Here is a 27,156-nt window from a genome sequence, read left to right as displayed (position 1 = left end):
AGAATAAATCACCATTGTCTTGGCCTATACCAATAACTAGTTGTTTAATGCATAACCATTCTGCTTCTTTGCTGAGTCTTTGTAACACAGAAGGCCAGAGATCAACTGGAACGTCCGAAAAGGCACCGTACCTTTCGTTTTTCTCGAAGTCTTATGGATAGATAATAATAGCAAACAAGCTAATTCAGAGAATTCGTGTCCCCCGCTTAGGGAAAAAGTCGGCTCCCCCTGACTGAATTTGTAGAATTATTAAATGTATACATGTATACTGAAGGAAATAAAATACATGTATGTCAATATGCATATAAAGATTTGATTGCTTATTCTTTATTATGTGTATAGAAGATTTTTTTATATGGAATATTTATCACACTGTAATGATGATTTTATAACCTCATAAATTTTTCATTTCACATGCTGAATACTATCATTTAGTAAAAAAAAAAAAAAAAAAGATAGGCTCGGCCGAGATTCGATCCGGGGACCTCTCACATTTGAAGCGAGAGACATAACCACTAGACCACGGAGTCGCTTTACTCTGAGAGAAGTATATGCAGAACTGAAGTCACATACATGTATATATTCATGTTTTCATGTTCGGTATTCTCAAAATTTTACACAATCCATGGTGTTTGATTTATTTAGCCTTTATTAAACAGTTATAATAGATGTAATAAGAACATAAAGTCCGCTGAGAACCTGTTTTATACGCAATAACTCTCCTCATGCCCCTGCGCTAAAAATAGCGACATGTAATACTATAAATACTAATAAAACAAACGGGGCGGGGCACTTTGAGAGGGGCGAGAGACGTCCTAGGGAGTTTTGGTATAAAATTACATTGCATAAGCTCAAAATCTTCTTGAAATATCGCCCGGAAATGATAGTGTTACACACAGACAGAATGTATAAATTTACGACCTTGAACTTTGACCTTTTGACCTCAAAATCAATAGGGGTCTTCTTTAGGCCACAGGGAGTTGTTATGTAAAATTTCATTGCGATAGCTCAAATGGTTCTAGAGATATCGTGTGGAAACGAAAGTGTTTTAACAGACAGAATTTGCTTATTTATTCAAGTCTCCTATTGGATACTGCTTATTGGATACAAAAAAAAGTGTACACACGAGAGAGCATTATTTGGGTAGTTACTGTTCAAATCCTATTGGATATTAATCCTCGTGTCCGTATTTTATTGGGTTTTTTCTTATTGCTTTTTATTCATTCCAAATTTATTATATATTTAATATTTGTTGGTAAATTCAGACAAGACTGAAAACCTTTGGTTTTGAACCCATATTTTGTCAATTTCTGTGATATAGCTCTTTTATTGTAACACCTAACTAATTTGTTCTTAGCAATAAGGATAAACATCTGTATATTTCAAAATATCTAATATTAAAATATATGAATACCTAAGTGCAAAAAAAAAAAAAAAAAAAAAAAAAAAAAACTGAATTGTGCAAACACAAGTCAACACATCTCAGACTCTGTTCAACCTTTCTTGAATAACAAAAATAAGTATTTAAGGAAAAACCTTTTTGAGTCATGACCAATTAATAATAAGCAAATGCCCATAATATATTGGGCAGAATGAAGGTATCCAACAGGCATTGGTCAGGTGTCCAATATCTGTTGGGTTGATTTTGACGAAGGGATTAAACTACCCAAGAACAATTGAACATGTGTACATTGTCCAATTCTATTTGGGTTTCTTGAATCTCCTCATCAAAATACAACCCAACAGGTAATGGACACATGTCCAACTCCTCTTGGATATCTACATCCCACCCAATAGGTAATGGACACTTGTCCAATTCATCTTGGGTTTCTTGAATTGCTTCATCAGAATACCACCCAACAGGTAATGGACATCTGTCCAAATCCTTTTGGATATCTACATCCCACCCAACAGGAAATGGATACTTGTCCAATTCTTTTTGGGTTTCTTGAATCTCCTCATCAAAATACAACCCAACAGGTAATGGACACCTGTCCAACTCCTCTTGGATATCTACATCCCACCCAACAGGTAATGGACACTTGTCCAATTCTTCTTGGGTTTCTTGAATTGTTTCATAAGAATACCACCCAACAGGTAATGGACATCTGTCCAACTCCTCTTGGATATCTACATCCCACCCAACAAGCAATGGACACTTGTCTAATCCAACAGGCAATCTTGGGTTTCTTGAATCTTTGGTTTCTTGAATCTCCTCATCAAAATACAACCCAACAGGTAATGGACACCTGTCCAACTCCTCTTGGATATCTACATCATCAAAATACACCCAACAGGTAATGGAACACTTGTCCAATTCTTCTTGGGTTTCTTGAATTGTTTCTTCAGAATACCACCCAACAGGTAATGGAAATCCGTCCAACTCCTCTTGGATATCTACATCCCACCCAACAGGCAATGGACACTTGTCTAATTCTTGGGTTTCTTGAGAATCTCCTCATAAGAATACTACTCAACATGTAATGGACACCTGTCCAATTCTTCTTGGATATCTTCATCCCTTCAATAGTATTTAAATAAAAAGGTATTGGACATTCTTCTTGGGTTTCTCAAATTATTTTCATAAGAAAGAAAACCCAATAGGTATTGGACATTGGTTCAACTCCTCTTGGATATTACATCCCAACATTAGAATAAAACCCAACAGGTAATGTTTACTTGTCCAATTCTTCTTGGGTTACTCTTCATTAAGATAGTCAAATTGTAAAATTAGACTGCAAACCCAATAAGTATGACATTTACCTTCCCTAGTTGAATTCAAATTTATCTGCATAAGCATACATAAGTCCAAAACATATTTAATACTTTAATTCTAACACTCCACATCTCATTCAGTGTACACTTTACAAATGATAGGATATATATAAGCATTTTGTGCCTAAACTATTTGGCTTTTAAAGAATTTTATAACCATGTTTGCAAAATTTAAATTCAAATATTGGAACTTGGAGCAAGTCATTACAGGTAGAGCAAGATGCTGAAAACCATATTGATAAATAGATCACACCCTTGATAAAATATTTGCCTTCAGTTGCTAAGATTGTGTTGTATTATATGGAAAATTTCTATAATCCTGTTTATTACAGATACATGTACAATGCATATTTTCCCTGTAATAATAAAAAAAAAATACTTCTGAGATGTAAAAGAATGGATTTAATAGTCACCGATGTTAAAAGATATTACATGTATCTCATTAATCTGGTTTGGAAATCACAAATTTAGTTTTGAAGCCGATTAAACAGTGTCGCACCAGAAAACTCAGTTACAAGTACAATGAATGAATTCGTTGTATCAAAACTTTAAAATAATTGATGCACTATGTCCAAATCTTTTCGACAAATCGGGATAAAGATGTTAAATCAAATCATCACTGTTATAAGTCTTAGAGCAAGAGAAAAGTCATTACATGCCCAAATTTTACATGTAAGGCTTTGATCCTATATTTCAATAAATGTCAAAATGGTTTTATTTTTGTTTCTCTTCCATTCTTTCTTCTTCAGGGTCTCTCATGGCCTATACTGTATGATACCTCCATTGACCCTGCTCTTTTATATTGCCATATGTTTATCCAGTAGCAGTGGTTATGCTCAGGCAATCTTTGAAATATTCCTCATTTCATGCATCTCCTTCAAATCTGCCTCTGTCCTTTTTATTCATTCTGCAATTAGATAAAGGCATTTCTTTGCCGTATAAAACATGCTTTTCGTGACTTACAGTAAGATCACCCTTTATGTTGATCAAACCCAACCAAGAAGTAGAAGTATATTTCTTATTCAGAAATATGTATTGATAAATAAAATGGAAGAAAAACTAAATTCTATCAACTCTTTTTTGTTTCTTCTATGTCTAACTGCATCTTCCTTCGTACCCCCCATCTGCCATAATTTTATCAAAATGGAATCATCATTCAACACACAAAACGATGTTGCATATTAATTAGACAGTTTGTTAGTTTCTGATTGTTAAGAAGGAGATTTTAAAAAGATTTTACACCTATTCCTTGCAAATTTAAGACTTCTAATGTAACACTATCAGTACATTAGGGGTACATAATCTTCAAAAACATCTCTACACTTAATGATAAAGCTTTCATATTAGTATTGTTTTTAGCCCAGTGGTTCTGCTAAAGAGGATTTAAAATTGACCCAAACCTTACTAACTGCTTTGAAATTATATTGACAGGGACAGAGACACACTTGACACTCCATCCCCCCTTCCTGGGGTATGCTTTGCACAAAAGAAGAAGTCTCAATAAGCCATTATCTGTGGTCCCCGGTTTCTCGTCAAATTTTAAACTTTCATTAAAAAGCTTAAGAAGTAAATTACATTGTTCCCTTATGTCTGTAGTATATGCTCCAATGTTTAAAAATTTCAAATAATTGCAAAAAAGAACATGCGAAGCTGTGTTTTGAAGGTGGGGTCCTTTGATTTTCATGAATATCAAAAGAAATTTGTGACAGGTACCCACTTAAGAGCTTTCGTAAACATCGAGCGCAGATTTGTTCAAAGTCGACATCAAAATATAATGTGTATATTATATTTATACAGATTGTGTGAAAATATCTTTGTTGAACAACATTGCGCTCTATGTCTTCTACTTAAAAGTATCATGATTTTGAATCTGTTCGGTGAGTACATTTACATAGGATTAACCTCTTGTTGACCTGCTAAGAATAGATAATATGTCACGTGATTCCATTCCGCCACAGGTGAATACCTTTGGAAAGCGTGTTTACTATAGAAAGCGACACAATCTGGTAGCTCGTATTTGAAAAGTGCAGACACCAGCTTTCATTTTTTTAAATTAAAAAAATGTCTCTGTAGACTTCGATGAATATTACTAATATGTTAAACTTTGACGATTTTCCGGGACATTTTGTAATTCTCATGCACGTTTTAAATCGCAATATTCCTGTTCATTGCGAAAATTAAAGCACACGCGTAGATGTACATAAATACACATTTAATCAATTTCTTGCGAAAAAGAAACAAAATATTATAAGCAGAAAATACCAAAGACGTAATAATTTCTTCACATTTAATCACTGTCTAAACAAATAAACTTGCATACTGACCACTTCAATATTTAAAGCAACTTTATACACTTGTCACGTATTTGGATGCTAGCTGCATGCATATAAAATTTTATATAAACTCGGAAAAACTTCGAATGTATTTATAATCGATATGTATATCGGAATATTCATTGCAGAATTTACAGCGAAGTTAAGAAATATATATACATGTCAGGCAGGTAGTATCTGGGGGACAGGTGACCCATTCTTTTCAGGGATAAATCTTGAGTTCTTCACCCCCATCCCCATTCACCCCGTCCCCCCCCCCCAAAAAAAATTCATACGCCTTTATGCTGCTCCAATATGAATGAACACACATTAATGTTGAAGTTTAATTTTTCAAATAAAAAATGAGCATATTTTTAACTCCTAATTCTACATTAATCGTTTTATCAAATTTATCAAATTCATGTTTTTTTTGTTTTCTTTTTCTCAGCCCCCCCCCCCCTTTACAAAAGAATGGTAGTGTATATCTGTCTGTATTTTCTGTTAATTATTATGCAATCGCTTGTGCTTTTCAAACAATCATATAAAAGAAAGTTATTGTAGTGGGTAAAATATCTTGACATTTTATTCAACAATGATAGCTTTTTAAAAAAATTATTGGGATTAGGGGGATTTTCAAAACCCCGACAAAAAAACCACAAGAACTAAAAAGAGTCCTAAAAGTTAAGAAGAATACCAAAATAAAATTCAAACGTATTGAAGATTATTATTACCCATCGTATATTGTTTAATATTTCTTATCTCACGCTACAATTCATCGGTTTCTTCCTTTATATATAATACCTAATTTAAATGTCTCCGCTCATTTGTAGTTAAGAACCGTAATATGTTCGAATGAATTTGTGTGTTCAAAAAAAATATTCCAAGTTATAAATAATGATTGTACAAAATGTTAATTCTAAATACTTTGTTTTACACAATGAAACTAAAAATAATACCGCATCTTCATGTATATTCTATAAAATAAGGGCAAAAAGGGACCACTCTACTATACTTAAGTGGAAAACTCTTTTAATTAAAATTGACTAAGTTGAATAGAAGTTGAAACAAGAGGCCCATGGGCCTTATAGGTCACCTGAGCATTATGCAACAACTTTCCAGTGATTTAATTTGATTCATGTTTTAAGCAAGATGCTATGGCATTCACAATTTTGATTTGATTCATAACAATACACTTAGCAGTTGCTTAGTTTGTTTACTTAATACCCATAGGCAGGGTGGTTGAACAAAAAATGCTTGAACAAAACAGTGTGTGAAAATAAACTAAATTAACAAATGAACAATGAGAGTTTCATCAAATTGACTGTTGTTCCTTTATATATATAATACCTAATTTAAATGTAATCTGGCGTGTCGGATGCCATTGTGACGCTTATATTTAGAATTCTGTATCAGCAAGACGTTTGTACTTTATTTATGTTTGTTTAAACGTCTTGATGATACAGACTAAAGGACTAAAAATTTAGAATTCTAAAGCCCGGAAATTTTTGGAAATAAAAAAAAAAGTGCGGTAAGGTATCGTGATACTTAATTATATGAATCGATCGGTAGATCTTGAATACTGATATTCACAAGTTATAAATACACATGAACCCCTGTAGGCCTAACACATGTTAAAAAGGCACCCTTGCTTTTCAAAAATATTTTAAATACCAAGTTTTACAGTTTCAATGAAACCCCTAAAATTCACAATTCTGGAAGATTAGGGTCCTTGCATCTAACTACATTGAGGTAGTTCATCTGCGTAACACCCAATGGCAGAGAAGAAAATTTTCAAAGATTTAAAGTATTTTAACTATATAATCAATAGAGCCCCACCCTATCACTAGAACCCCTGACCCTAGGGCCATAAAATCAAAATTTTGGAAGAGGTTTTCTTGCTCATCATAACTATGTACTTAGTTTATTTAATTCCTAGGAGCAGAAAAGAATTTTTTTCAAAGAATTCATGTATTTCCATTATATAATCAATAGAGCCCCACCCTAACACTAGAACCCCTGACCCTGGGGCCATAAATTTCAAATTTATGGTAGAGGCACTCTTGCACATCATAACTATGTACTTAGTTAGTTTATTTAATACTCAGGAGCAGAGAAGATGATTTTCAAAGAATTCAGGTATTTTCACTATATAATCTATAGATAACACCAGAACCCCTGACCCTGGGGTCATAAAATTCACAATTTTGGAAGAGGCACTCTTGCTCATCATAACTATGCACTTAGTTAGTTTATTTAATACTCAGGAGCAGAGAAGAAGATTTTCAAAGAATTCATGAATTTTCACTATATAACTTAGAGCCCCGCCCTAACACTAGAACCCCTGACCCTGGGGCCATTAAATTCACAATTTTTGTAGAGGCACTCTTGCTCATCATAACTATGCACTTTGTTAGTTTATTTAATACCCAGGAGCAGAGAAGAAGATTTTCAAAGAAATAATGCATTTTCACTATATACTTATTTAGCCCCACCCTAGCACTAGAACAATGAATTTCACAATTTTGGTAGAGGACTCAATGTTGATTACAATCATTTTATTGCTTGAAGTGATATTTTTAAAGATTGTTTAATTTTAGTGGTTTTTGCCCCCCCCCCCCCCCGGCCCCAGTATGAAATTCACAATTTTTGTTCCCCTTCACCCATAGATGCTTTGTGCCAAATTTGGTTGAAATTGGTTCAGTGGTTGCAGAGAAGAAGCTGAAAATGTTCAAATGTTAACGGACGACGCACGACGACGGACGAAAACAGATAGCAATAGGTACCTGAGTTTACTCAGGTGACAAAATGTTACAGTAAACAGAATATGTAACTTTCACCACATCAGACATGAAGTAGTGATCCTTAAATAAAATACACCTACAAGATGAAGCTATTTTATTCCTTTGAAGTGATATCTAGTATTGTTTCTTTTTCTGTATGCCACCTGCCAAATGTTATACGCGTATTAACATAACCTATGACAATTAATTTACTTTACAATTAATTAAGTTCTGGGACCAACCCTCAGATGCCCTTAAAACAAATGATTCGTAACTGGCAAAGGTAAAGGGCATCTAAAGAATATAAAATAAAATGATAGTACAAACAAGCAAACAGTGTGCATGAAAATGTTGGCAAACACTAGATAAAATAATAAGGTACTTTCTCAAACTCAACATGAATACTAAAGAAGTTTTAGAAGAATTACACGCTTAGTGTGGACTTCCAGTAAGGCGTGGCATTCTCGACGTTACCTAATTAGCTTCTGAAATTTACACAGCTTCCCTTCACTGTTGAAATATACATATGATAGAAATGCGGCCGAATGTCAACATAAATAGCCAATTAAAAGTTCTCTCACGGCACAGAGGTGGAGCACAAGTTAATCAGGTTATTAATTTCGGTTGCCTAGTAGAAAGTCCAAAGATAGGGTAAAATACTCATATGTAGCTGTATTGAACATACAAAAAGCTTTCCTGCCATTAAAGGTTGGTTGCCTAGTAGTTATGTAGTATGTACCCCCTCTATTTCTTCTAATTTAAGAAGCGAAAATGTCTCTAAAAATCTTATGGTTGGCATGAAGTATTCCTGATCATTTTATTTTACTGATTACTTACAATTGTCCTATTTCTGAGGGTCATCTTCTGATGAGTGTGTTCTCTGCAATGTTCACAACTGAAGTTCCTGTTTGACCTGTTACATATTGAAAATTCTCAATGAACATGATTATGGTTTTAATTTCCATTGCAATTATTGATCACTTTTATTAAAAAAAATCTAAACCAATTTATTGTAACGTAATACTTAGGAAAATATTTATGAAATATCAATGGAAAAAAGGAATCATTATCTCCAGTTATCCTAAAATCACAAGTAAGCATTAATCATATAAATTCACATAGTTACGTAAACTCATTAGCTTTTTGTGCTATTAAATCATAGTCATCGCTGTGCAATAAAGGAAATCAAGTACTAATCCACAGCTTGGTGGCAATAAAGTTACTATCCCGAGTAAAAAGTGACAAGCCCAAATATAGAGGCAAAAATTAAAAAGTAACATTGAAAAAAAGTTCATCGTGAAGAAAGTCAGGGTATTAACTACAGATGATTCTTTTTAAAATTAAAGTTTAATTTAATTTTCGCTAGTAAAATTTAATCATATATAAATTAATGATTTAAAAAAATGAAAAAAAAAAGATTTTAAATATTCCTTTTCTGGTCATTCACTAGTTTGTCTAATTAAAACGAAACAAAAATCATTTTGTTTTCATCTTGAATCATTTAAAGCCATATATGGCGTATGTACAATGAAAATTATTAGACTGAAATTATAAAAACTTATTATTTGTATCATTAATTTATATAAACATGATAAAGATAGAAATTTTCCGTAAATTACAAAATCTAAGTCAATTGCATTATAAAGATATCAAAATTTAATTTGGATTCTCAAAATTTTCTCCGACTTGGAAGAAAATACAAATTTAAAGATTTAAATAACACATTACAGAGAAGATAAAATCGTATTATTAGATGAAACGAGGTGTTCTCCGTGCTCCGAATTGTATGAAAAGCTTTAGTTTAAATGTATTAACTATATTTCTTTACTTAATTTGTATTTTTCAAAAATATATATTTTTGATCACTTACACCATATATGGCTTTAAATAAAAAAAAGGGCAACATAATTGCACGACACTTATCATTGAGCTGATTGAGTAAATGTATAAAATATCTGTGAGGCATATATGTACATGCAAATATTGCTATATTAAACAAAGGAAAGGGGGGAAATGCAAATTAGGAAAAAAAAAGATCGTTTTTAAGTAAATCAGTCTGGTAGTACTGCAAATTGGATGCAGTTGTGGAGAATTATGGATAATAGGAGCATGCTGTCTGGAATATTTCCATATAGGGAATTTAATAGCAAAAAGGAGTGAAAATACCGGTGGTGCTTTTCATGCATTACATGTGTATTCTAAAATTCCGAATAGCCCAAGGGGATTCCTCAGTGCAGAAAACGACTAGCCCCATCCTCAAAAATGGAAGCCCCGGGTGGTAGCGCGATGCTAATTTATTACACACCCATCATGTGAAATAATTATAGTAGCCCTATATCAATTTCAGTATTGTTTTAAATTAATTAAAACAAATGCCAAAAACAATAATTAAAAAAAAAAAATAAAGCAGTCACTAAAAATCAAAGACAGAAAGAAGCACTGTTTTGACTGAACGTTTTTCAGTTATACAATGAATCTCTCAAGTTACATATCAGATGAGATAAACTTACATACAATTATTTAGTTGTTGTCAATTATCCCAGTTATCATCATCTCAGCTCACTTTGCGATTGTAATACTGTTTACATGAACCGATAATTTACAGCTGTCACAATATAAAAGCGGGGGTTAGAGTCAGAGGAATCTCGGATTAAGCTGATTCATGAACACACGATTGTTAAAATTTTCATTTCCCTTTCCAATATACATTTTCAGAACATACTTAGTTGGTTATGATATAAAATTAAATAATAAAAACTTTCGATTTATTAAAGATTATCTAACAATATACGATCATTTACTAAATACTTCTCGCCCTCAAGAGAGTTAAAAAGACAGAGAAAATTCAAAATACATACAAGTGCAACTTAGGATTAATTGTTCCGATATATCTATTTTAATTTTGTGCACAACTGTTTTCAAAATTACATTAAAATCAATTTTCCTTAAACAAGAACCCAGCAATAGATAAATATTAATCGAATAAACTTACCTTTTCTCTTGTCAATCAGACAATCTTGTTGACATTTAGTGTTTCTTAGTCGCCATATTTTTTTTCCATGAAAACAAACGTTGTTATGATCAGGATCAACGGAAGTTGATTTTCGGAACTCTCGAGAATTTAGAGTTCCGAATGTAAAACTGAAACACAAAACACGGTGCGTTCGTGAAAGCAACTTTTTTGGACACTTTTTTGGACAAATCGTCGTGTCCAAGTTTTGTTGGGTACTAACCTGCAAATATCCAATTAGGGTGTTTTAAGCATATTCAGCGACACTTCTTATTGGGTATACCCAATAAGCAAAAAGTACCCAATAAGTACAATCTTGGCATGAAAAATACCCAATAAATGCACTCTCGTAAACACGGACGGACGGACGGACGGACGGACGGACGGACGGACAAACCCAAATTAATATCCCCCACTTTTCAAGCGGGGGACAATAAATGTTTTCGTAGTAATAAGTTCTAGTATCTTATATCATAAAACAAAAAGAATTGTGTTATAAAAGAAATTAATTTTACATATTTGCATTATTTTTTTTTACTTAGTTAAATATGAAATTCATTTAAATAAGCTTATATAATGCGCTTCATAGCACAAACATTTGTGACAAGTCTTAGAAACTTAAACAACTGAAACTTACCTTAAACGTACATGTATTTCAAGCACATGATAAATGCAAATATGAATATATCTGACTTACTAACCAGAAAGGTATTGAAATGATTTGACACTTTCAATGACAAGTTCACATTTGTCTTTGTTGACAATTTCAGAGATATTCACTCCTTCCATAGCAGCCACAAAAGCCTCACTGTTCTGTCCATTTTTTCGTAGTAATTGAGATTTTCTCCAGTGGCCCTATCATTCACATATATACACGTACTTAAAAAAGTGAACATAACGAACAGTGAGAGATTTCGAAAAAATAAATTGTAACAAAAGAAATCATTTCTACTATTCGGACATCTTTTCAGACTTTTTGTGACCGTTGAGCTGTAAGGCTGAATGAAACACTTCCATCTTGAGATAAGGCAAAAAAAAAAAAAAAAACAGGACAAATTTTGTAAAAACTATCGCATAAATGATGGATACAGATTAGTATTTCTACCTTCATATATGTGTTGTCTATTTTGATTGCCAACTCCGCGTCTTTCATGGCCTCTTGAAGACGGTTGCTTTCCGCATAAACTGTACATCTGCTGGTATAGAGTATGGCACTGTCTTTGTGTAGCATATCACACCGTGTTGACAACTTTATAGCTCTGCTATAATGAAGAAGAGCCTGTTCATATTGCTTTTCGTCCTTTTCTGAATTTCCTTTCTCTTTGAGTTCGAGAACATGTCTTCGAACAGTTTCTGAATAAGAAAGAAAATGCTCTATATCATATTACTAATGAAACAAGTGAGGGAGCAGGAGGGAGGGAAAAAACATCAATTCATGTACTGTATTAACACTGTAGGAAAATAGAATAAAAAAATTTTCCTACACTCAAATCAAGCATAATAATGCAATGAATTTTGTTACATCCATCCAGCAAAAATTATAAATTTGACAAACCAATATCATTAAAAATTCTTGATAGAGATTCGAAACATTTGTCAGTATGATCACAGTAGTCGATTGGAAGTTTTTCGGTTTCATCAAAAATCAAGGCGCTGCAGCCGTGTTGAATGCAAAGCAATAGCAAGTTATTCCTCTCCTCATCACTACAGGTTTTTAACCGAACGATGACGTGTAGAGCTGAATTGCCATATCTATCAACTGCATCCTTTTTCTCTTGGGTGTCCAAATAATTTCTGAAGAACAGTTCTATTAACCCGTCATATCCTGTCAAAACATTAAGATCATAATGTTATTTTCATACTCCTTCAGGATTGAAATATAGAAATGTAAAAATGAACTTGCTTGTAAAAAAAATCAAAATATATCTTAATTACAATTACCCGTTTCCAATGTCTTAATGAGAACAACATGAAAAGCTGGAATTCCAAACACTTCTTCAATGTCTTGGTAAGGAGAACCGTTTTTTAGAAGCGCAACAGCAAGTCGCATCCCATATCGTTTTAAATCCGAAATAGAAAGATCCTCAAAAAGACAGGCAATCGAGACATGTTTGGCAGAAACGTTCGGAATCGAGAAATCCAAGGAACTCTTCGGGCCTCTGTGTTCCCCGGTAATAAGTAAGCTGACGCCTTCCCAGTGGTGACTGCTAGCCAGTCCCTGTAACAGCTTCTCTTGAGCATCGGTTTCGAGGGATTCGGGGTTTAATTCTTCGTGCTCTGCCAAAAGGGAATCACAATCACCTGTACAAAAAGAGATATGCTTGTCTTATTATTTGATGAGAAAAAGTTGTTTTTTTTTCCAGTGCACGATAAATTTGGAGTTGATTATAGGGATAATAGCAAATTTAAATGTAAGAAATTTAAAACACACCTGCAGCTTTTGTTCGTATATTTAACCAAATGCAATATGTATAGAATTTTTAATTACAGGTGACTCCCGATGGCTCGAACTCCGATCTCTCGAAGTGAACCTCCGACCCGTTTTTTTCCTCTATATAACTAAGCAAATTTACTTCTGATCTCTCGAACTTCTATCTCTCGAAGTTCTCTATCTCTCGAACCAAACCCTAGGCCCCGTTACACATATTTCATTGAATTTTACTCTCTATCTCTCGAAGTTCTGATTGCGTGTGTATACACGCCAATCAAGCGTAAAATTGATGCAGCCTGGACTTACCTGGAAACAGTGATCTCCTTGGGCTGGCATGGAGGTGTTAATTGGGCGTTTACACAGATGACACTACACCCTTGGGTCGCCCGTGTGTTGATATAATTAATTGGTTATTATTCATAGGGTAATTTATAAACAAATTCACAACTTATTTTGAATTGAAACCGAGACGATAATTTTTTGAAATTCATTTATAGATGTTCTTTTCAGTAAGTTCCCATAGACTAAAACTTTCATTATGATTATATAGATTTCACATAATCCCAGTTTGGCAAATATTGCACAAGAAATTCCTTTCTCAAAGTGTGAATACCGACTAAGAAAAATTTAGTGAACACTGCTGAAGGACCTGATCAAGCCGCGGAATAGCCAAACCGGCAATTGCTATTTGGGTTTCATGTAATCATGAAATAAGAACAAATAATTATTGAAACTTTAGGAATTCGTTTTATTTATTCGCAATACGATCATTGTTGTTGATATCAAGTAAATTACCTGTAAAATACGATTGAAAACTTAATGTCTTTATTTACATATACTTCGTATCTATAAAAGTAGAACTTCGGCGATCGGAACTGAAAATTCCGGATTTTATTTACTCTCTTTCTCTCGAACCCCTCGATCTCTCGAACTTTTCTTGCGGTCCCTTGAACTTCGAGAGATCGAGAGTCACCTGTAGATATTTTTTTAGATTGCCGAAAAGGAGAAAAGTAGACAGACAGAGGGATGGACAGGACAAAATTTATATACACGTGCCCCCTTCCAAATTTTCGATTTCGGAGCATTAAAAATTTAGAGGCCAGAAAACACAAAGAACTGAAATCAGATATCTTTTAATTGTATAACTCTTTGACATACTGTGGGTTTCATGAATCTTGTGCTAACATTCGATCAATTCAGTCGTCCGCATGGCGCAGTGGTTAGTGCGTATGCTTTAGAGTTGTAAAGTAAGAATTTGCTCCGAACGTGACGTGTTCAAATCTCACCATGGGGCATGAAAACCGGTCCTGCGGGTGAAAACGTCCGAACCGAGGTCTCGTGTCGAGTAGGTGCTAGCAAAAGAAGATCTCTGTCTACCCAACGGCCCTTAGTGACAAGCTTAAGCATAGGACAAAATTTTCAGCTCTCCACCAGCAAGTGGTGGGGTCTCCACATGAGTAAAAAAAATTCTTGGGAGTGACGTTAAATAGCATAGAATCAACCAACCGATTGATCAATGCATGGTTTCGTTTCATTATTATTTAATTACGCAGCAAACATTTTTAAAAAAATACAGATATCTAATCTAGCTTTAAATATCATTTATTTTCTAAATATTACTAGTGGAGTTTATGAAGAGATTTACTTTTACAATTGACAGCTGACTTTTACATTTTAGTGATTGGAGTTTGTCTATGTTCAAATTGTAAAAGTCAGTCGTCAATTGTAAAAGTAAGTCTCTTCATAAAACTCCAGTATGTATATTTGATTGTGAATGCATATAACATCTACAAAATATTGCAATTTTTTTGTATAATTAAAATACCTTGATGTTTTTGAAGCTGAGTTATTGTGACGATAAGTTCCTGAAGAAAAGTTATTGCGATCTCCTGGTCACCTTGGGGTAGTGTCACATTGTAGCCTTGTATCAATATGTTCAGAGCTTCATAAAAATTGTTCAAACCTTTGTAAGCAGCAGCAGACCGCAAATACCCCTGAAAATTTACATGGATGTCTTGATAACGGCATATTTTTGGAAGAAAATAAAAAAAAAATAGGGTAATTTCGGTCTCCAGCACAATATTGCAAAGAAAATATCCTTTTCTTCGGATAATCACAAAATATGTCTTTAAAAATAAAATTATTTTTCTCCAGTTTATGTAAAATGATTCAAAAACATTTCTTTTTTTCATCATGGCTATTTGTGTGAAATTTTCATAACAAATACTTCATCTTTACATACAAATTGTTGCAACGACTTATAGAAATTACCTTAGCCCCATGAGGGTTTAATCCGATGCATTGTTGGGCATCCGTCAAAGCCAATCCGAAGTCCCCCATTTTACTTAAAACCAATGACCGATTGCTGAGGATGTTCGAAAGTTCCTCCTGAACGTTCAGAAAAGGACCGCACATATTGCAATATTCCACTGCTGTATTATACATCGCAAAAGCGCTGGCGTAATCACCATGTCGCAGACTTTGTTCCCCATTCAATTTGCATTGTTGCAGTTGAAAAAAAGCCCATTGTCCCACTGAAACAAAGTTAGTTGTTTCTCTTCAAAAGACTTTTAAACTATAAAGTTTATCAAATCTCCAAAGTTCGGCTCGACAAACGTTATGTATACATGTACATGTAAATACAAAATAGACAAAGCATCACACTGTCTGGTAATGTGTTTCTATAATGCATTATCGTTACAAGTAATGTACACATAAGATCGATCTGTACACCCCCGTAAAAGGACTTAAAGCAAATACTAATCAATTGTCTTGCGAAGCTAGATAAGATCAATCCAGTTACTGTTTAACTTTGTTATAATTAGCTTTAATTTCATTCCTTTATTATTTTTAAGCAATTAATTAAAAGTTTTTAAAACTGCGGTTTGCTATATTAGCCGTACTAAATCTTCAATGAAACACGCAATGTGTCTGTCGTTAAAAACTGTTATATATTTAGATGTACAGCTGTACATATAATACTTTCTAGGAGGTAGATATACATATACTTACTTTGATCCACACTAGAAAGTCTTCCAAATGGATTCATCTTAAATTGTGGAATTTGCCGTGGATAATGTAGAGTTCTATGTTTCAAGAATATAATCTGAATAAATGTGAAAAACAGCTTTAATATGAGTTCATCTCTCTCAAATATTTGAAACCCTGCACGCGGAAACCATCTTCACAGGAAAGTAGAGTCCTCCACTTGAAACGGGCGAGTTCTAGGGTTCAATTTACGAAAGCCCTGAAGGCTCATTCCAGATTCAAATTTCGAAATACGAAATTCAAAATTCGAGTTTTGAAATTCGAGTATCGAGATTCAAGATCCAGATTAACCAATCAAAAGGCTCATTCAAGATTCGAGGTTCGAAATACGAAATTCGAAATTCGAGTTTCGAGATTCAAAATCCGGATTAAACAATCAAATACGGGTTCAACATTTAATTACTCCCCTTTATTATGTTTAATCTATCAAAAAATCGTTTAATATATTTATAACAAATGGGTCATTTGATTAAATTACAATGCAAGAAAGAGTGTTATATATATAAGAAGGAAATTTAAATAATTTTGGGATTTTTGATCAGCAAGATATACCTCAATTTATATTATGACTTCTTTAATATTATTATAATAATTATTATTAATATTAAATATTATATATATATATATATATATATATATATATATATATATATATATATATATATATATATAGCACATTTTACAACAACTCTTAAACTAACATAACTGCCCTAAGTGAAGAAGTATAAATATAGAACTTTAGATCAAAGAAATGCACTTTCACATGGATACCCACTTCCGCCCCAGCCCGGGGTTAAACTCTCGACCTTCGGAATCTGTCTCCTAGCAGTGCAGGAACAGCGCGCTAGACCGCTCTGCTATCTAGGCATGTCTGAAAAACTTGCTTTCGATGCCGATGGAATTCTCGCGGCGCTGCCCTACACTACACGGTTATTAAGAATAGAAGTGATATACAGTTTTTTGGACATTAGTTTTAACAGAAGATTGTGACCAATACATGTTATAATGAAATTATTTATTATTTATAAAGCACTTTTTACAACAACTCTTAAACTAACATAACTGCCCTAAGTGAAGAAGTGTTTTAAAATATAGAAAGCACAAAGAAATTCACTTTTACATGGATATCCACTTCCGCCCCAGCCCGGGGTTGAACTCTCGACCTTCGGAATCTGTTTCCTAGCAGTGCAGGGACAGCACCGTGAGAATTCCATCGACATCGAAAGTAAGTTTTTTAGACTTGCCTAGATAGCCGAGCGGTCTAGCGCTGTTCCTGCACCGCAACACCTGCCCATTTTTCCCGACACTGAAAATGTTACTTTTAAAATTTGAAAGGCAATGTAGCCTTGATAAAAAAAAAACCGCCTTCGTTTTCCTAATAGAGAAAATATATAAAAATAAAGTTTTCAACTAGAAACGATCTCGTTGCAAGCAACGAGAGGTCTTCCGTCCGATTCTGGAAAAAAACTCGTCAAGTCGAGCTGAGAAGTGATTAAAAATTTTGGTCACAAATTGAATCCAGGTCGCCAGCATGAAAATCCAATCCACTTTTTTCCCCTTTTATCCCCAACGCGCTAACCATTACGCTATTGGGAGTACTGCTGTAAATGTACTTGTGTATACTTTGGCTACAGTACACCTGTCTAAGAATTATAAAAGACGGGCCATTATTCATAATTTCGCGCCAAACGCCACGTTAAATCTTCGCGCCTTTTCTATGGACTGATCTATTAAATAGGTGTGATAGCTTCAATGAAATTAAGAAAAAAGAATGTTCTCATACCCTACATTTCGAGATTTAGAAAATACATTTAACACATTGTACACATTCAATAGAAAAGTAACACAAAAGCAGTGAAATGACTATAATTTAAATTTTTATTTCCCGTCTCAGAAGTGAACTATGCCGATTAGTTACACTTTCATAAAAAGGTTGAAATGTTTCGCCGAAAAACATGCCTCGCTCTACGACAGTCAAGGAATCAGATACCATTTATGTTCAATAACTTGATTCAGATCTTTCAGAAAAGAATGTTAATATAAACTCCATTAGACGATCTTATTTAAATGGTTTTCTTATTTTTGTCTTTTCCATTCGTTTAATATCACACAAGTGTGCATGGGAAAAACAGTGGTTATACGTTTTATACTTACTATATACATGCATCGATATTGCTTCTTGAAAAACTATAACTTATAACTATGATTAAAGATCTGTTTTTCCGTCTTGCAAAACAAATGATAAAAGGTATCTCTCATTTGCACATTTAGTCTTTTCTTTTTCTACTTTGAGAACCAACCAAAACCTGTTACAGGAGACGTTTGAGAAAACCCTGGAATAAATCTTTAGTTTGACACAAAATTGTAATGTAATTACTACGTGATCTATTAACGCGCAAACCATTAAGCTATTAGGAGCACTGCTCTAAATATACTTGTGTATACTTTTGCAACAGTTCACCTGTCTAAGAATTATAAAAAGCATTCATAATTTCGCGCCAAACGCCACGAGTAAATATTCGCGCCTTTTCTTTGGACTGATCTATTAAATAGGTATGATAGCTTCAATTAAATTTTAAAAATAAAACATTCTTAGCGCCTTTATTTTATTTCGACGTTAAGAAAGTATATGTAACAAATTATACACATTACATATTGTATCTAGCCCAGTTACACTAAAGCAGTGAAACGGAAATTAAGTTTTAAGATTGACACTCAATTGCAACTTACTACTGTAACGTGTCGGACCTGAGCGGTTAGTAGGTCCGTGCTCGGATTACCGAGTTTTACTGGGGATATGATTGAATGCAATATTTACAGATAATAATATGACACCTGCCTGGTGTCTTTAAATCAAATGACCTAAGTTCTTTGAACACTTATATATCTTCAGTTAATACCGGTACCTGCCTGGTGCCATATGACAATTGCCTCACATACAACTGACTATATAAATAAACAGCCACCTGCCTGGTGCCTCTTGATTTAGCCTTTAACACCTGCCTGTTGTCTTACTGCTTACCAAGTTGCCTATATAACTCTAGCCAAGTAGCTACAATATACTTAGACAGTATTTAACTTTGTGAGAGCTTCTCTGTCCTAATGACAAACCTATAGTTAACGTCACACAGCTATATTTTAACTAGTCACTGACTTCGGCAACTTTGCACAATACGATTTGATCGATACACTAATTCGTTTCTGTACCAGAGTGAAGACACAAGTCAATTGGCTGTACTGCCCCCTTGTATCTCAACTTAACCAATGATCATAAGTTATCAGATATCATATTGATAAAATACTACAGACTGCCTTTCTTTTGGCAACACTATTATTATTTTCTAACAGAACATCATTTATCAATATTACTGGTATAATTCTTTTGTCAATTGACCAATTAATTACAATATTTACATTGATTATCTATTATAATATAAACAAGTAACGGGAGGTAACTCCTCCAACCATTTCACTACTACGTGAGAGTCGAAGTAGTTTTTTACATTTCATGTATCCTTATGTCAGAATCGTTTAATCAAACGCTCAGCTGCCTCCATAAACCCCTACTCGCGAAATGGCGGAGTTGACAGAGAGAGCCGCCATCTTGGTCCCGCTTCAGATTTTCAAATGTTAATGTCTAGAGTTCAGACAAATCAATATACAAACAACTTATACAGTAAGCATCAATAGAAGGGTCTCTATTATCATTCCAAAAATTAATAAAAAATATTGAAAAACAAAAAAATTAAAAAATGCGATTTTTTCAATTCACTTCTCCTAACGACAGGAAGTATCGACGACGAACGAAGAGTCGCGTCCTGGATGGTATATATCACGATCTATAATCCTTGAAAGTTTCATGTTGATATCTTTTACCGTTTTTGAGTTTAATTGCGGACAAAATGTCATTTTAATTTCAGAAAATTGTCTGTAACTTGGCACCGGAAGCGAATTTCCAAAAATCTCCCGGATATATAAAATTCATGTTACGACACATCATTTCTGAAAATTTCACGTCATTTCATCCAGTAGTCTTCGAGAAATCGCGTGCACAAAATTAAAAAGTCAAAAAAAATAAAAAGAATAATAATAAGAAACAGTAGAATCACTATAAGGTCTTCCGTGAAGACGGAAGACCTTAATTACTTATCTTCATCTAAGGCTTTGATTTCTTGAATTAATTAACAATTATATATACAATACAGATTGCCAATATTAACCCTCTAGTGCCCAAACCCAATTATGTCAGTCAGAAAATTCTTAATATTATAAATAACGCTTACATCAGTATTTTTTACCAGGAATCGGAGAGTTTTACGCAATATCTCAATTTTTAAACATTTTACAGCTTGTAGCATATATGTTACACTGGGCATTACCGCTCCATGTTGCATATTTGATACAAATACTCGAGCATTTCAATTTGAAAATACATTTAATTTGATAAAACATTTGAGTAACTAGTAACAATAACAAAATAAACAAATAACAAACTTAGAATTTTTGAGTATTAACAGCAAGATCAACAGTTCAAACTAGAATAATCAGTTGTATGTATGGCACTAGTGAAGAAGCATTGTTTTTCAATGTTTCATTTTCCTGAGAAATGAAAAGCTGTAAAACAGTTTCTGTCTTTGTTTAGACAAAGATGAGCATTGCATTTAATGCATTTGACATAGGAGAATCCTTCACAGTACTGGTATTTGCAACGTTGACGTTTTGCATCCCATAGAGGAAAGTGGTCTAGGCAGTCCTGACTCACATCCAGAGTGGGTTTCCTCGTCAGTGGTTTGGGGACAGATGGTGATGACAAACCTGCTGGTCGTCCAACTTTAGATTTAAATTCGATCAACCCTGATGCAACATCTCTGATAAAGTTGCAGAGCTTCATTGGTTTCCGATGTAATAGACTACAGTGCCGCTTATACCAGAGCCATGCATTAACAGCAGCGATGAGAATGGTGTGCCAAAAAATGTACATGTACCATCTTCTGGATTTCATTTTTTGTTTATACAGGGAAACCAGAGAATCCAAAAGGTCAACACCTCCCATCAATTTGTTGTATGTTTCAATAATGTTAGGCCGCTTAACTATGATGAATTGCTTTGCTTTTTTGTCCCATCTCCGCACCTCTCCAACTGGATTCAAACCAACGTATGATGACACAACATCCACGGATTTGTTGTCAAACCACCTCAATGCTATAATGTTACAGGATGTTTCAACTTTGAAGTCTACAGATCCCCTTCCTTCTTTCTTTAATTCCTTTTCTGACTTCAGAATACAGCCCTTCAGCCTGTTAGATCTTACTGTGCCTACGTACCAAAGTGATCTATCCTGTAAAGCTTTAACTAATGGCAGGGATGTAAAATAGTTATCTGCAAATATTTTGTAATTATGTGGCTCCAGTGTTGAACATAACTTTAGGACAACATCACCACCAACACCAATAGAATTTGCAGCTTTCTCTGAACTACCTTGGTACACATCAAAATCGTAAAGAATGCCCGAGGCCCCTGCTCTTCCCCATAGCTTGAAACCCCATGGATTTGGTTTACCCCGAATATATTGCTTCAGGCTAGACTTCCCCTTGAAGGACACCATAATTTCATCAACTGCATGATTTTCCTCAGGTGGTATCTCAAGAAATCTGTTTCTCAACTGTTCAATCCATGGTCTTACTTTCCACAGCTTGTCTTTCTTTTGGTCATCAGTGACTGACATATTGTTAATGAAGTGAATCATGGTAGCAATTTTTTCAAACCTATTTCTTGATATTGCATCTGCAATAGGAGAAAAACGACTGTCTGTCTCCCAATAAGCACGAACTCTTGGCATCTGGACAAGGCCCATTCTCAAATACACGCCAATCATAATTTCAATTTCTTTCTGTGTAGTCGATAGCTGAATTCCCTCTTTCTGCATTGCGTAAAGGTTTGTTTGTTCAGATATACTTGAAATCATATGGTCAGTAACCATGAGTTTGAAAAATTGGAGTGGAGTCTTGAGCATTCCATCAGGAGGAGCTTCCTCAAGTTTTCCCTTAAAATCAGTGCATGGCTCTTTGTACAGCTGGTTTGACCAATTCCATTGCTGGTTTTGCAACTGAGGTAGTACATCTAGAAGGTCCGCATCTTCATTTATGTCCTGTAAACTCAATTCCCTGAGAGGAGGATCACTATGATTTCTATTCTGCTTTTTCTCCTTGATGTAAGCTGCTAGTGGGATATTTTCGGAGTCAGAATCACTGTCATGAACAGAGGTAGACTTTTGGGTTTTAAGTTTTTTTTTTAGTTGATACAAAGTCTCATCAGAATCAGATGATTCACATTCACTTGAAGATGAAGACTGTTCATCCAAATCACATTTTCTTAATTTAAATTCATCGCCAGAACTTTCAAAATCATCAAAATCACTATCATCATTCCTTATTTGGTTTATAAGATCCCGAACCTTTTTAGCAGCTGTTCTTTGTTTTCTCTCCATTTTGACACTGATAAAAAAATACATAAACATTAGAAATGACAGAAATATACATTCAAAGTATAATGAATGATTTATTTGCAAAATACAGATTTACTAATACAAAACTTTTACATTTGTTTCAGGATATAGTTTGTGTTTTATTTTAATATAAAGCAAGTATTAAATGCCCAATGTTTCATATGTGATACACAGATTCAGGTGATAACCATTTATTGATAAGCAAAAAATAACAACAATCTTTTGAAATTAATTGTGTAATATTTACTGTACATAACAATACGCACCAAAAACAACAGCTTACTTTTTAGTTTTCAAGTATTTTCAATGTTGAGAGTGCCCAAAATTTAAATGAGCTGTATCTTCTGTAAATGCCCGGTGTATCATATAATATACAAAAAAAATAATTCCCGATGTATCACATATGCAACACACCATTTCAAACAAATATTTGCATATAATCATGTATTACTTAGGTGATTTTTCATGCTCCATTCAATTATTTGATCCGTTTTAAAGATATTTTTTGAATTGTTTTTACAAATACTCACTGTATACTCTAGAAATTATCTGAAGAAACTCTGGCTCTGCACAGCGTTAGGTTCTTCATGGAGGCAGCCATGTTTGTTAGGATCAACAAGTCATGTGACGTAGAGTTAGGTTTAAATGCGAAACTAAACTTTGCTAATATGATGATGGAGAGTTCAAATCAAAGGGAGATAATTTATTATTCACAACGATTATAATTAAGCATACCATCCAAGTCCATGTAGCATATATGCTACATGGGGCACTAGAGGGTTAATTAGAATAAATGCAGCATTCATTTTATCGGATATGAAACAGTATATTAGTCCAAATTAGGTGCAGAACTATAGCTTTGTGGTTTTATCTTTTAGTCTCTGACCATAACGTTATGGTCAAAGATTAAAATAAACTCGTAAGGCCGTATATAGCTACAGTTCGATTCAGCAGTCAAGTCTCACTGCACAAATTTAACCTTTATTCTATTTATACGTATTTACTGTGTTGTTTAATGAGAAAAATAAGATTATATATCTATTTTTCAAGATGTATTAAATATAAATTTTATTTTTAATTCGTTTTAAAACATAAAACATTTCTTTCTTGCATTATCATTTAAGAAAATGGTCAAATTGTTATACAGGAATGTAGCAACAGGGGGGGGGGGGGGGGCGGCCCCCCCCCCCCCCCCCCCCCACTTCTTTTTCCCTACCTTACCTATACTATAGGAAATGTTAATTGAAAGCCAAGTTGGCCCCCACCTTAGACTCTTAGTGATATACCGAAATAGTATTATTATAATTGGTACTAAAGGTACTTGAAACTGGGAAAAAAGTTTACCTAAACCACCCCCACCCCCACGAAATAGGATTTTCGACTACGGGCAACTTTTTCCTTGGTAAGTATAACAAAATTTTCTCTGGCTGCCCCCTCCCCACTTTCAAAAACGATGCTACGCCACTGTTATAAATATAATCAACGATTTCTTAATTATAGTAAAAACATAATAAAGGGAAGTAATTAATGTTGAACCAGCTTTTGATTCGTAAGTATGGATCTTGAATTTCGAAACTCGAATTTCTAATTTCGAATCTCGCATTTCGAAACTTGAATCTCGAATTAACCTTCTGGGCTTTCGTATCAATTAGCTTAATATTTTGCTATTGATAATACAAAGTCCTGCGCTTATACACATGTGCGAACATATATAGAAGTGCTTTGGTTTGTAAATATGTTTGTATTGATTTTTTTTAAATGCCAATGATTGGTTTTGCGCAACATGTTTATATTTTATTATCGACGTGATTCACAATGTTATCGATTTTTGTAACAAGGAACTCGTCCCCCACTGTTCGTGAGAGGTTTTCATGTTGACTATGCAGATGATCCAAAAATAGAATAAATACATGTATATACAACGAGACTTGCTTTAAAATAACCTTCCATATTTACAACAAACGAAATATATTCTTCTTTAAGGAAATAATTATAACATACATTAATGCCGTGTTCACACGGAGAGTTTAATTCGAATTAAACGTAAGTTTACTGCGAATTAGCTTCGCTTAGCGTTCACACGGAGAATTTAAAGCGAATTAGTTTACTTTGCATTAGTTTACTGCGCATTAAATTACTTCGCATTAGCTCCGTGTGAACGCTAAGCGAAGCTAATGCAAATTTAATTTTGGGACATGCGTAATGGCAAAATTAAGTCAAATGCGTCATGTCGATGGTCATGCAGCTTTCCGTACTTGTGCTATTTTTAAGTAAAAAACGAAGAAAAAATGTGTTAATCACTAAAATATGTCTCCAAACACTGTGATATTATGTTAAATACATCTGCTTATGCATAAGGTGATGGGATTTGCAAATGACGTCATAATAGCCTTGCTGACGCCAGGCTGTAGAAGTAAAATTCGCATTAGTTAACTTCGAATTAGCTGTCGTGTGAACGCAATATAATTCGCATTAGTTTACTTCGCATTAATTTACCTGGCATTAATTTACTTCGAATTAAACTTTTCGTGACAACAGGGCATAAATTATGTATTAAATGTGTAATTATGCACAGTAGGGGAGGTGTGTTCAATGGAAAAAATCATGAAAAATGTACTTTTAAAATGTAAAAAAATTGTTTGTGTAACATTTGACCAAAAAATACTCTATTCATTTCCATATTAGTTATGATTTTATTTTTGTTTTCTTATATAGGAATAAATTTATAACACCATATAATGGAAATTCCAGCAACCGTACTTCAGATTCAAAAATGTCTCAGCTTGATCCTGATGTTAGTTATAAATTTCACTTCGCTAAAATTACTAAATAATCAGATTAACTAACGTTCGGAAAGATATGTAGCAATGTACACTAAATAGCCTTCCTAACGAAGGTAAATTGATGGATAGGGTATATATAATTATGCTCTACGTATGAAAAATGTCTAAAAATCTATAAACAGGTTGCTGAAAAAAGTAGTTACCACTCGGAACACTTCGGGTGGCTCGAACCTCGGACACTTACGTCGAGGTTTGAATGGAACGTAGCGGAGTCAGCCGAGGATTATCAATTCGGTCGTTACACTGACCTTGTCAGCAGAACCTATTTATCATACATACAAAATGTTATGCCATTATGCCAAAATGCCATTTTCTACATACTGAAATGACGACGGATTTTTCGGATATTTCCGAATCATAACAAGGGGCACACGGGGATTGTGACCAGTCAGCAGGGAATTCTCGCTCCTCCAGGGCACCTGGTCCCACCTTTGGTCTTTGGAGGTCTGTGTTTGCTATGCCTTAATTTTTTTCTTGTGCAATGGGCTTTGTTGCTTGAATACTGTTCGTTTTCTCCATTTATTTCACTCGTTTTTCTTTCAACCTTCCAGAAGGAAAGTTGTCCATTAACTCCGTAACTGCGCATGCCTGTGTTTCTGGTTTATGGGTTTCTTTTAAGTTAACTTTCAGGAGAGATCTTTAAACTCATTATTACAGAAAAACCACCTTAAAAGAATTTGGAACGCATCGATGTTTTTACATATATAAAATATTACACATGTCAAATCAATTAAATACTTTTTAGGTGATAGGTACATGTAATTTTTTCTAGTAAGAACTTACCAATTCCTATGATTTTTTCTGACACAGCTCAGATATTGACTTCATGATGAAAAATGAATGCTTCCCTAACTTGTATAATATAATTATTTACTTTCGCTTTAGATTCTCGGAAGTAACAACTATTTACGGCGCATTGTTTATGACATTAAAAGGTTTTCAGAAATTAATATTATTATCTTGCTATTTGTAATGTTGAGATAATAAATCAAGTTAGTATGATTCGTTATCAATCTGATCATTACTGCCTATCAATTACCGTTTACTCGATATCTATTATAAATATACTGCAGTATCACATGGCTTCGAGGGTGACATACCAGAATATTTGCCCCGAGGTGACAGGAAAGCCCTGGAGTGTTATGTCACCCGATGCCGACGGCAGAGGGTGACATAACACTCCCGGGCTTTCCTGTCACCGAGGGGCAAATATTCTGGTATAGTCACAATTGAAGCCATGTGGTATATGTTATATGACATTTTTAAAATTAAAAGAAAATTTAAAATCATTCAAAATTGTTCAAATGTACACAAATAATCCAAAAATACCTTCTTGACGTTAAGAATAACGCTCCGTTGTTTACATTTGCTAAGCAACCAACGTCATAACATCTCGAACTCGAGCTAAAATGCGTAACGTAAAAACACGTAAACGTGATCGAAATAGTGACA

General features: G+C 34.0%; 1 protein-coding gene and 1 long non-coding RNA gene across 2 annotated transcripts; both read right to left on the bottom strand.

The window, feature by feature from the left end:
- Positions 1–12: 12 nt before the first annotated feature.
- LOC134228857 (uncharacterized) lies at positions 13–26,589 on the bottom strand (the record flags this gene model as incomplete). Its single annotated transcript, XM_062710550.1, has 9 exons — positions 26,488–26,589; positions 16,321–16,414; positions 15,580–15,842; positions 15,134–15,302; positions 12,819–13,178; positions 12,433–12,702; positions 11,983–12,230; positions 11,579–11,732; positions 13–150 (listed from the first exon to the last, which is right to left on the bottom strand). Coding segments are annotated over exons 2-9 (1,639 nt in total), but the record flags the coding sequence as incomplete, so codon positions are not given.
- Positions 2,790–11,002, bottom strand: LOC134228856 (uncharacterized). The gene is made up of 3 exons (XR_009984092.1): positions 10,860–11,002; positions 8,705–8,780; positions 2,790–3,682 (listed from the first exon to the last, which is right to left on the bottom strand). It is a non-coding gene; the product is annotated as an uncharacterized LOC134228856 (long non-coding RNA).
- Positions 26,590–27,156: the final 567 nt, after the last annotated feature.

This window comes from Saccostrea cucullata, unplaced genomic scaffold (genome assembly GCF_032062105.1).
Source record: "Saccostrea cucullata isolate Sc308-1 unplaced genomic scaffold, CSIRO_AGI_Scuc_v1 ctg5202, whole genome shotgun sequence".
Lineage (NCBI taxonomy): Eukaryota > Metazoa > Mollusca > Bivalvia > Ostreida > Ostreidae > Saccostrea > Saccostrea cuccullata.
The sequence above is the reverse complement of the archived record's forward strand: the minus strand, read 5'-3'. Positions and strand labels throughout refer to the sequence as shown.